The following is a 12,500-nucleotide window of genomic DNA, read 5'->3' on the forward strand; positions in this document are numbered from 1 at the left end:
TTTTTCTTTGATATAATTTTTTTTTCAGATTCTTTACCAAACTCTAACAGGTTTGAAGAAAGATTTAACAGGTGCCCAGAAAGTAAGTACTGTGCATTCATAACACTTTAGGCTTTTGAAAGCCAACATGACACAGTGCTTATAGAAAGTCCACACCCCCTTTCACCATTTGTTGCCTCATCCCCTGGAATTAAATTGCACTAAATCAGACTTTATCCACCTCTATTTATCTACTACATAAATGGCAGTCCTTCTGTCTGTTTGTCTGTCTGTCTGTTTGTTTGTAACCAATAAGCTCCTAGACCAGTGAACCGATCTTGATGAAACTTTACACACATATAGACCGAACATTCAGCTCCAGGATGCGCTAAGTGGCTTCCCATAAAATTCCTGGAGGGTGGTTTAACGTGATGTTATTTTCGAATCGTGCGCCAGCGTATTAATCGTAACAAAAGGCTTCATGGTTAAAAACGCTAGGGTTTTTTGAAATACAAAATGTTCGTATTCGTTGACTTTTTAAACATACACATTCTCCTCCTGTTGTAACAGCTTTGAAACCCGAAACATTATGCCACTGAGAAAGCGAACAAATTTGAATTCTCGAACTGCACGCGCACGTCAACAGCGACAGAGGCGTTCTGAGGTATGCCGTTTCATAATACACGTCTCCCAATTCTTACTTCAAGAACGGTTATAATTTTGATGTAAATTTTAACTTAGTTGGAGCTCACAAGTAAAATCGCAAATCTTTCTGTTCTTCAGGAGACGGGTACTTCAGGTACCGGGTACTTCCGGGTACTTCAGCTAGTACATCATAACCCATAACTTCCAAGTGAAAATACAAATTCTGCAAAATTTCAGAAAATTAATTAAAAATATAAAACTAGAATATCTTGGTTGGATAAGTGTCCACCCCACTGAGAATAGCAATGGTAAATTAGCTCAGGTGTAACCAATCACCTTCAAAATTACACACCAAGTTCATTGGCCTCCATCCATCCATTGGGACCATACTCTGTGCAGAGCGTTGGTGCTGCCTAAGTCTCCTGGGCAATTGGGCACAATCCTGGATGGGTCGCCACTCTGACGCTGGTACTCATTTTGCCAACCTCAGAAGGATGACAGGCTGAGTCAACCCCACCTGGTATTAATTCAACAGCCAAGGGGGATTTTAACTCAGGACCAGAGAATCCCAAGCTCACTACCCCAGCCAGTAAGCCAACACCAGGCAAATTGGCCTCCACCTGTGTTAAATTGCAGTGATTCTGATTATTTCAGAACAAAATCAGCTGTTCCTGTAAGTTTCCTCTGCTGGGTGGAGCATTTCACAGTGAACACTCAATCATGAGCACCAATGAGCATTCAAAAGACCTTTGGGATAAAGTTGTGGAAAGGCACAGATCAGGAGAGGGGTATAAAATGTCAAAGGCCTTGAATATCCCTTGGAGCACAATCAAGACAATCATTAAGAAATGGAAGGCGAATAGCACCACCAAGACACTGCCGAGATCAGGCCGTCCCTCCAAACTGGATGACCAAGCAATGAGGAGACTGATCAGAGAGGCCACCAAGAGGCCAATGGCAACTTTGAAAGAGCCACATGCCTTTATGACAAAGACTGGTCATTGTGTGCATGTGACAACAATATCCCAAGCACTCCACGAGTCTGGTCTGTAAGGTAGGGTGGCAAGAAGGAAGCCATTACCCTAAAAAGCCCACCTTCAGTCCTGTTTGAGATATATCTGGAGGTTCTGCCCATTTGGCAAAAGCCATGTGGCAAAAAGTTGATGGTCTGACGAAACCAAGATGGAACTTTTTTGCTGAAATGCAAAACGTTATGTTTGGTGCAAACCCAACATAGCACATCACCCAAAGAATGCCATCCTTACTGTGAAGCATGGTGGTGGCAGCATCATGCTATGGGGATGTTTCTCATTGGCAGGGACTGTGTCACTTGTCAGGATAGAAAGGAAAAAGGATGGAGCAAAATACAGAGAAATCATTGAGGAAAACGTGCTGCCCTCTGCAAGAAAGCTAAAATTGGGACAGAGGTTCACCTTTCTGCATGACAACGACCTGAAGCACACAGCCAAAGCTACACTGGAGTGGCTAAGGAACAAAAATATAAAAGTCTTTGAGTGGCCCAGTCAGAGTTCCAACCTAAATCCAATCGAAAATCTGTGGCATGACTTGAAGATTGCGGTCAATCAACGCTCCCCACCCAACTTGACTGACCTTGAACAGTTTTGTGCAGAAGAATGGGCAAATATTTCCCAATCAAGGTGTGCAAAGTTGGTCGGGACCTACCTCAACAGACTCACAGCTGTAATTGCAGTCAAAGGTGTTTCCACCAAGTATTACCTTAAGAAGGTTGACACTTATCCAATGAAGATATTCTAGTTTTGTATTTTTAATTTATTTTCTGAAATTTGTTGAATTTGTTTTTCATTTGGAAGTTGTGGGTTATGATGTGTAAGTAAGGTCAGGTATGGGAGCATGTGCCAGAACAGCGCATCGCTGCGTCCACTTTCCGCCGGTACTCCAAGGGTCCCCCTCTGGCGTTCCCCCAGGCAGATGCCAGGCCCATCCCCATCTCCTTGAGATGCTGGTCAACCTGCTGCAACCACGAGGCACGTGGTCGGCCCATCGGCCTCCTCCACTCACGAGACTCCCTTGCTGAGAGAATCTGGTGAGCAGGATCAGCGTCAGGAAAACGAGCCACATGTCCATACAGCCGCAACTGACGCTCACGGACCATGCAGGTAACAAATCTCATCCGAGTCTCTCTCAGCAACCGCTCGTTGGACACAAAATCTGACCAGCGATAACCAAGGATTCTCTGATGAGACTGATGTGGATTTTTCACCTTGAACCTCGTAGTGATTGTTGTAGAATTCTTGCTGGTTGATTGTGGGAACTTATTTAACTTGTAGGGCTTAACGTCTAGCCAACTCGGTTTTAAATGTATCCCTCGTACACTAAAAACAATGAACAAACAGAACCCCCATTTGTTGCAATATTATTTGTTCTATTTTATTTAATCTTACTCTTTTAGTTAACCTTTAAACCAACCCGATTAATTCACTTTCCACAGCTTAAGTACATTACGTCAGAGAGTTTTATTATTACTTGGTACTTGGTCAGTCCCAAGGAGTACAAGCCACTGAGATGCAATACATCACGCGTGCTTGCACTAAAAGAAGATTACATTTCAAGGCATTTATACTTTCATGGGAGAGTGGAGGGGTTGTTAACTCTAACTGCATACGTGGCTTCTAGGTGAGAAGCACTGTTATCAGCCCAGGTCACACCGCTCCACAACAACACATATTTATCAACATTTAGGGCAAAAGACTCTTGGCCAAAGGGAAGGAACACAGTTGTAGCATTTGACTTATAGCATACATTTATATATTTTAAAACACCAGCACAATTACAATTTAGAATACATTAAGATAATTATTTCCTCCTCAGTCCCCCGTTTTTTCCTTCTAAGGAAAATTTGAATAATTATATTACACATGATTACCATATCCCATTCCTGAAGGAGAAAAGATATTCATTACTCAAGTTCAATCAACAATGGCAGTGAGTGCTCAGTCTCAGAAAAGTAAGAGCGTTTCCATTTAATTTATGGCCTGTTCATCAGCATGTGTCACACATTGAAAAACATGCTCCCCAAAGTCAGAAGATAAACAGGTCAGGGTGTAGATAGAGCAGCACCCAAGGGGAAACACAGTCGAAGCACTCCTTGAGCTGAGGAGAAGGTAGATGTTGGGAAGTACGAGCTTGGGCCTGACACTGGGTTGAAGGAGACGAAAAGGACTCGAGAGGTGAACAGAGATCCAGCCCCAACAGAGCCTGGGGCCTCACAGCAGCAGTTTGTGCAATCAGGTTTGATTCACCAAGCGAGCTGTGCACATTAGATGCAGTCGCAGTGGCAGCACGAGCCCCCATTTGCACCATTGAACACATGTTGCAGAGGACTCACCGTGTGGACCTCCAGGACTTCGTCGTGCATTGAACCAACCACAACGAGTTCATGATGTATTTGCAGAGCAGACATTCCTCCAGGCAGGCACCTCACAACGCCGACGTTAAGACTTTGCTCCACCTTCTCCTCAGTGGGTTTTTTTCTTTCTTTCTTTTTTTCACATTTCTCATCTTATCTCCTCAGGAAAGGGGTAGTTTCATGATCACGTGTTGAATGCCCAATCACCCAAATCTGGGTTCTCCCCATCGTCCAATCTTTTGGTGGAAGTTCTTTCAAGCTTCATTTAGACGAAATTGTACATTGCATGGTTTAACTGCACTCAACACTCCGAAATAAACAAAATCAAAGTTAAGCATCGATTAAACATGTCATCATGTAAACGTCATGGGTTCATGTATTTCCACAAGACTGACAGGTTCTTACAGAAGCATTCAACTTGCATTATATGTCATATCAATATTTTATCCCTTTTCCTTGTTATTATTTTTTTCCCAAACCACATGCTAAAACATACAGAAATCTCATTTGTATGTATATTCAAAACATTCATCTCAATTGCTATTTCCATGTAAAAGCAAACAGTCTTTATCAGGGTTTCAATTTGCAATCAATAATTATTTTCACAAAAATATTCCATCATCTATACCAAAATATGAAAGTTATCTATTTCTTCAAGAACCGAATCCAAATCGATTCGATTTTGCACAGTTACCATTTTAACATTCACATATGCTAAACAATTTACAGTTTCATTCACAATTAGTTCCAGAGCAACTGCCATTTTATTATCTTGATTCAACTCTCAGTAACTTTTCCCTATCCTCAATTAACAGATTAACAAGGTATTTTTTATGAGCTTAGTCTGAAAGTAACTCACACAGTTACCGCACAACCCTCATTTGCTTACTGTTCCACTCTGCTCGGCCATGACATTTAGTTGCCATGACATGACATCTTCAAAACAAGAACTTTGATAACATTGTTACAAAATCTCTCCAAACAGTTTAAACAACATCAAAGGCAAACATAGTTTCATTAACCTGGTGAGCATCCATTTTTTTCATGTTGAAATGGAACTAAAATATCTCAAAAATAATGTTTAACCAATCTCTATTATCACCACTCTGAATTCCATCGACATTTTAAATCTCTGACATTTTCCATCTATCCACTTCTCTCTCACCAAAACAGCAATATGCTGCCATTTTCCAACTCACATTCACAAACCATCTATCACTTCCTCTGACCTTCTCAATATACTAATCCCTTTCCTTAATCAAAACAATTAAAAATTGTCAAATTTGTCAAATTTCTCATCAGGCGAATATCATTTAAATTGCAGCTCAAACACTCCGTTCACACATGGAGCTAGACCCTTCCCAAATTTTATTACAGTCATGGGGAAGGCATCTTAAACTTCAGAATAATAAACATCCAATCTTTCTTAAACAGCTTTTTTGTCTAAACAATAAAATATTTTCTTTTAAAATCAATAAATCAAAAAATGAAATCTTCAGCATCTATCCAATTAAATCTTACAAAGTTTACCTTGACTGAATCGATCAAAGGGTTACACTGGGTTGTTTGCCATTGCCTTCCCAGCACTAGTTCAGGCAACATTAAAATTCACAGAGGAATAAAAACGTCACGCCGAATTCAACGTCCATCCGAGGGCATCATCTATTATCCGTGAATCGCCCCCACGTGCTAAACATCATCAAATCATTTTTAAAAATCATTCAAAATCATGTTTCTACATTTAAATCACATCTTTGAAGTACAATGGTTACAACTCAGATCAAATTCTTCGAAACATTTCTGACACGTCCACACAGCTTGCCCAGCACTCGAACCTGCCACGTTGAGTAATCACAAAATTTCCTCACAATGCCAGTGAGGACTCACCTCCCAAGACTTCACCTTCCGAATATATTCCACATTCACAATTGTTATTTCCCAATTTATCCAAAATCCCTATGGCTTTAAAATTAAACTTTAACACTTTTTTCCAAAATGGACTTCACTTTAAACAGATTCAGTAGAGAGGGTGCGCCACAAACACCAAGCAACAAGGAACAGGAAGTTCTCTCCACATCTGGTGGGAAGAAAAAAACTCTAAGACAGGCAAAACTCCAGTTTGGCATAACTCTGTCATGGCTTCAACATGCACACTCACGAACATTGCGTCTCATAGACTCGCTTGTGATCGCGTACGATCACGTGACAAATATTTTTACAAAACCTTCAAACATTATTTTTCATCAGAATTTTTTACAGAAACCCGTGAAGGACGTTCTTAAACCTTCTAAAGTGCTATCATTCATCTCGTAGACCCTCACGATAAGTAGTCCATGAATGGGACAATTCTCAGGCTTTTGTCTGCAAAAACCCGCGGCGTCACGTGACCCGTGACGGATCTGCAACCTGCAACCCTCTTACGTGCTCGATCGAATTGCCTCGCTGAGACACGGCACTCGGCCATCTTGACCACCACGCATGATTCTAATAACCTATCGAGCTCTCTCTCTCTCTCTCTCTCTCTCTCTCTCTCTCTCTCTCTCTCTCTCTCTCTCTCTCTCTCTCTCTCTCTCTCTCTCTCTCTCTCTCTCTCTCTCTCTCTCTCTCTCTCTCTCTCTCTCTCTCTCTCTCTCTCTCTCTCTCTCTCTCTCTCTCTCTCTCTCTCTCTCTCACACACACACACACACACACACACACACACACACACACACACACACACACACACACACACACACACACACCTCTCAAACCGGTTTCAAAGCCAAGTCCCAATAGAGCACGTTTCATTGCAGTGAAATCTATTGGACTCGCACAAGTTTCATTTCTCCACTCACTCAGCAACACATGCATCTCAATGCAAATCACCAGCCGCGCTCCCAGCCGGTCAATCGTCTCCTGCACTCTACAAAAGGTTTCGCGCAAATCATTGCTTTTACAAATCCGTAAAACCTCCACACAATATAATATAACAACCTCACTGCAAACAAACTTCCAGGGAGTTCAATGAACAAACAGGTAACTCTTATAACTCTTACAAACTCTGACAATTGTAACTTATAATACTTATCTATTTTCCACTGAACCATTATCCTTTCTAACCCTATCTTGGCCACGCTCAGCCGTGTCCTCGGGCTCTGTCTCAGCCGGTCCGTATCAATGCAAACATATATCTCGCACGTCCGCGCCCTCTCTCTCAGCCGGTCTGTATCAATGCAAACATATATCTCGTGCGTCCTCTGCGCGGTCTGTGGAATGTCGCTTCGTCATGCCCATTTAATTACTTCTCTGGCTCCTCGTCGACCCTCTTCTTGCACTGTGCCCTCTGCACTCCTCTTCTCCTCCAGCACTTTTCTAAAAACAACTATATATACACTTATCGCTTACTTTAATTACTCCTCTTCTTTCTATCAATAAAATTCTCTGACAATGTACTTTTCTTTGTTTGAGAATGCGTTACCCGCTAAGACAGCCCACCCTCGAGGAACGCTCTCTGCTTACCTCTGCTCAAGCACTTGTCGTTCCTCCAGCAGATTAAGCACCTCCGTTCACCAGCACCAACTGATGTGGATTTTTCACCTTGAACCTTGTAGTGATCGTTGTAGAATTCTTGCTGGTTGATTGTGGAATCTTATTTAACTTGCAGGGCTTAACGTCTAGCCGACTCAGTTTTAAATGTATCCCTCGTACACTTCACACAATGAACAAACAGAACCCCCATTTGTTGCAATATTATTTGTTCTATTTTATTTAATCTTACTCTTTTAGTTAACCATAAAACCAACCCGATTAATTAACTTTCCACAGCTTAAGTACATTACATCAGAGAGTTTTATTATGACTTGGTACTTGGTCAGTCCCAAGGAGTACAAGCCACTGAGATGCCATACATCACGCGTGCTTGCACTAAAACAAGATTACATTTCAAGGCATTTATACTTTCATGGGAGAGTGGAGGGGTTGTTAACTTTAACTGCATACGTGGCTTCTAGGTGAGAAGCACTGTTATCAGCCCAGGTCACACCGCTCCACAACAACACATTTTTATCAACATTTAGGGCAAAATACTCTTGGCCAAAGGGAAGGAACACAGTTGAAGCATTCGACTTATAGCATACATTTATATTTTTTAAAAACACCAGCACAATTACAATTTAGAATACATAAAGATAATTATTTCCTCCACGTTATTATTTCCACCTGGTACAAAAGGAATTAAGCCTCCGTCTCTGATCCTTGGTTAGAGTCAAAGTCTCGCATCCACAGAGCAAGACTGGAAGCACCAAGGACCTGAAGACTCGGACTTTCGTCCTCCCGCACAGGTACCGGCAGCGCCCCCCATGATCCAGTGAATCCATGACTCCCCAGGCCCGACCCAGATGTCTATTGACCTCTGACTCACAGCCAGCAGAGACATGAATATCACTGCCAAGGTAAGTGAATCTCTCCACGACCTCAACATCCTCACCACAAACAGACACAGACAGGACAGCAGCATCCAAGATGTCATTGAAAGCCTGGATCTTAGTTTTGACCCAAGAAACCCGTAATCCCAGTGGCTCTGACTCCTCATTCAGCACCTCGAGGGCCCCCAAAAGGATATCTAAAGTCTCCGCAAAGATGACTGCATCATTTGCGAAATTAAGGTCCAAGATCTTGACATTCCCAAACGATGCACCGCAGCTTGATGTTTCCGACATCCTCCCTAAAATCCAGTCCATACAAGTGCTGAAAAGTGTGGGGGCCAGCACACACCCCTGACGAACTCCAGTAACAACTGGAAATAAGTCAGAGATTGTACCACCACACTTCACAGCACTCTCAGAACCAGAGTAGAGTTCAGACATCAGATCGATCATTTTTGTTGGCACCCCACGAAGACCAATAATCCTCCAGAGGGCATCCCAATTCACTGAATCGAACGCTTGACTGAGTTCAACATAGGCTGCAAGCAGCCCCTGCCGAAACTCTAATCTGCGTTCGGTGAGGACACTAAGAGCAAGGACACGGTCAATCATTGACCTCTTTGGTGTAAAGCCTGACTGCTCTGGAGGCTGGTGCTCAAGCAGATGGTGGCGAACCCTATCAAGAATTATCCGAGCAAAGACCTTGCCCAGCACTGAGAGCAGCGTCACCCCTCGGTAGTTGTTGCAGTCTTGGCAATCACCCTTCCCTTTCCAGAGAGGGACAACAAGGCCCCTCTTCCAATCAGTTGGGATGATGCCTGTATTTCAGGCAGAGCACAAAACTGCATGCAACGACACGAGTGCAGCATTTCCACCAGCCTTGAGAAGTTCAGCATGGATGCCACAGATCCCTGGAGCTTTACCCCGATTCAAGCGGATCACCGCAGCCCGTGTTTCCACATGCGAAGGTGGACCACAGTTGATTGGAAGGTCAGCAACAGGGATTGTAACACTCTTGACGTCCAACTCCACAGCTGGGGGATCAGCCTGGTACAACCGCTCAAAGTAACCGGGCCAGCGGGCCTTCACTTCAGACTCCTCTGTCAAGAGCCTATCACTCTCTGCTCGAACTGCAGTGCTCCGAGGGATGGGCTTGGATGAACGCAATGTGTGAATTCCCCTCTAAGCGGGACGAGAATCACCTGTCCACAGGTGATGCTCTACCCCCTCACAGATTCCTCGCACATAGGCCTCCTTGTCCACCCTTAGTGCACGTACTGTTTTATGCCTCAGCTCCCTGAACAGCTCAGCTTTGCCATTCAGCCTGGCCCTGTGACTCTGGTCAATGGTATCCAGTGTCCCTTGAGAGACAAAATTCTTCTTTGCCCTGTGGTGAGTTCCAAGACATCAACCGGCAACATCAAGGACGGTGGTTTTGAAGGCACTCCACAACTCTTCAGGACCCCCCAAAGCACTCAGACACCCCAAATGTCCACTCAGCCTGTTCGCAAACTCCTCAGCTACTCTCTCATCCTTGAGCTTGCCAAGATCCAGCCTCAGCTGGGATGTTACCATTCTCCAGGATTTAAGGGCAGCTTTAGAGTTGCTACAACAAGCCGGTGGTCAGTATTAAGGAACTGAGCACTCCGGTAGACCCTGCAGTTCTGGATCATCCTCCAGCGACCGTCAACGATGACATGGTCAATCTCCTTTGCCACACCACCAGCGTTGGAATACCAAGTCCAGCGATCAGCTTGTGGGCACTGAAAACATGAACCAGCCACCCTAAGTCCATGACTTCTTGCAAAGTCAAGGAACTTAGTGCTATCCTGGTTCATAGTTCCCGACCCATGGGGACCAACACATGTCTCATAATCATCCCTATCAATTCATCGATGCATTGAAATCCCCCAAGACTAGAACTGTATCTCGTCTAGGGCACTGATCAACCACAGAGTCGAGCGTGGCATAGAATGCATCCTTCACGGTGAGATCACTCACCTCAGTCGAAGCATAGACAGAGACCAGGGAAATGACACCTAAGTAGTGACGAATTCTTAGTCTCGTAATACGCTCGTTGACTGGTGTTACCTCAATTATCATTGGGGTCAGCTTATTGGACACAGCTACAGCAACTCCTTGAGTATGGTAACCATCAGAGCGACCAGACCAATAGTAGGTGTAGCCACCCACCATTATCTCGCCGCAATCCTGTCTCCGAACTTCAGAAAGTGCTGCAACACCGATGTCCAAACGCTTGAGCTCAGATGATAACAGAGACAGGTGATCATCCTCTCTTAGGGATAGGACATTCCAGGCACTCACCTGAAGGGACCACCACAGGTTAACCCAAGGAGACTGCCGTCTGGTGGACGACACCTAAGTACCACTCCGACACACTCTCCCACAATCTGACCCAGGGATGTTACCCCGTGGTTTCCCTCCTTTCATCAAAGATTGGGGGTCTCGAAGGCTTTGCCCCAATCCCGTCATCCGTTGAGCTGCCCTGCGAAGGGAAGCTGCACAGGAGGTACTCCCACGGAGTGGGTTTTCAGATTTTTTTGCGTTTTTGTGTTTTGCGGAATGAAGGGTTTTATGGTGGCCAGAGTGCAAATCCTGCCACCAACCTCCTTATAAAAAGTAACCCAACTGCAGGAGGACGTCCGCAGACACAGTTGGGCACTAGATATGGATGGCCGTTGGCTCACAAGGAGCTCCTCTGCCCTTTAACAGGTTTTGTTTTTAATCCTGCTGGGTGTCCATATCCAAACACCCTCCTCTCCAGAAGACCTGTTGGGGGGGGGGGGAGACTGTCTAGTCGCCGACAACCCGACCATGGAACAGGTTAGTACAGGTTTACATGGTACCTGTAGCAGGTCACAGATCTAACCTGACCTGACAATAGACCTGTGTAAGTAAAGGTGGAAATAATTCTGGTAAAATGCAATTTAATTCCAGGCTCTAAGGAAACAAAAGTTGAAAAAACTGAAAGGGGTGTGGACTTTCCATGTGCACTGTAAATAAAAAACTCACTTGTATTTTTGCTGTATTTTTCAATTTAATACAATGGCCCATTGTTATGAGAAAGATTGTTTCATTTGTTGCACTTCTTGCGAAATTTCTATTCTGCCATTTTCATAGAGATTAATTGAAGATTGGGTACAAGGTGAAATGCTCAGCATACAATGCAGTTATGTCCTTTTGGTTTTTGAAAGGTAGCAAATTATTTTGTTTGTTTTCAGGTGCCAATCCTATTTGAGACCAGCCAGAACAAAGAGTCAGAAGATTCAGAGAACAATAATTCTTCTGCTTCAGAAGAGGAAGAGTCCTATGTGCACCCAAAGGACAGGCCCAAGGAGTCAGAGATTGACAAAAAGGTAGGCAAAGCAAGAGTTCTCATATGTTTTGGAAAACGAGGCATAAGTAATACATATTGTCATGGGTCTGGCGGTTAGGTTAAACCCCCACACCCAATTGTGGTGGACAGGCGATTAACACCAGCTCGCCCGGATAGCTGAACGGTTTTCCTTCGGAGGCAGACACATTCATCCTCAGAGATTATAAGTCGTAGGGGAGGGGTAGGGCACAGCACTGGCGGAGCGATGGAGGCACATGGAAGCACAAATGGATAGCATAGCACAAAGGGTTTATACTTGAACCCCATGACAAATACACAGACACATAAACTTAAAATAAATGTGGGGATTTATTGTCAATATAAATATTTACAAGGGTAATTCAAAATATAATAATAATAATAATAATAATAATAATAATAACGTGAAGTAAATTAAACCAAAAGTCGAGGCGCCTCCACACACAGACTCTACTGCAGATAAGGGGGAAACGAAATGAAAGAAAAGCAAATCCTCCCTTTATTCTGGCACTTAGCTTGGTCCAGAGATGGTCTTTATGGAAATGGAATCGAGATGCTTCGTCTTGCCCGTGTCGACGTGCCCAAAATGGTGCCAAGCTGCTCTCTCACCTAGTGGGAAACGTATGTCAGGCAATTTGTGAGGCAATATTCAATGCCAAGGTTTAAAGGCTGCCGTGAAGCCTCCTCGTCAATTGTACTCACCGACGCC

The 12,500-nt window shown here is 43.8% G+C and overlaps 1 protein-coding gene across 6 annotated transcripts in view; it reads left to right on the forward strand.

Moving 5' to 3' along the window:
- The window catches only part of LOC147020432 (serine/threonine-protein kinase RIO1-like), a 56,253-nt gene that overhangs the window by 35,293 nt on the left and 8,460 nt on the right, over positions 1-12,500 (forward strand). For all 6 annotated transcript variants that reach the window (XR_015061834.1, XR_015061833.1, XM_085895744.1 and 3 more), the window contains exons 2-3: positions 29-82; positions 11,658-11,792. Coding sequence is in view for 4 of the 6 variants with exons in the window: in XM_085895744.1 (XP_085751870.1) it covers positions 29-82; positions 11,658-11,792 (189 nt within the window). In the remaining 2 variants the exon portion in view is untranslated. The remainder of the gene's footprint in view (positions 1-28; positions 83-11,657; positions 11,793-12,500) is intronic.

The sequence above is a fragment of the Eptatretus burgeri genome, chromosome 9, assembly GCF_056783735.1.
Source record: "Eptatretus burgeri isolate ZD-2024b chromosome 9, Ebu_testis_v1, whole genome shotgun sequence".
Classification (NCBI taxonomy): domain Eukaryota; kingdom Metazoa; phylum Chordata; class Myxini; order Myxiniformes; family Myxinidae; genus Eptatretus; species Eptatretus burgeri.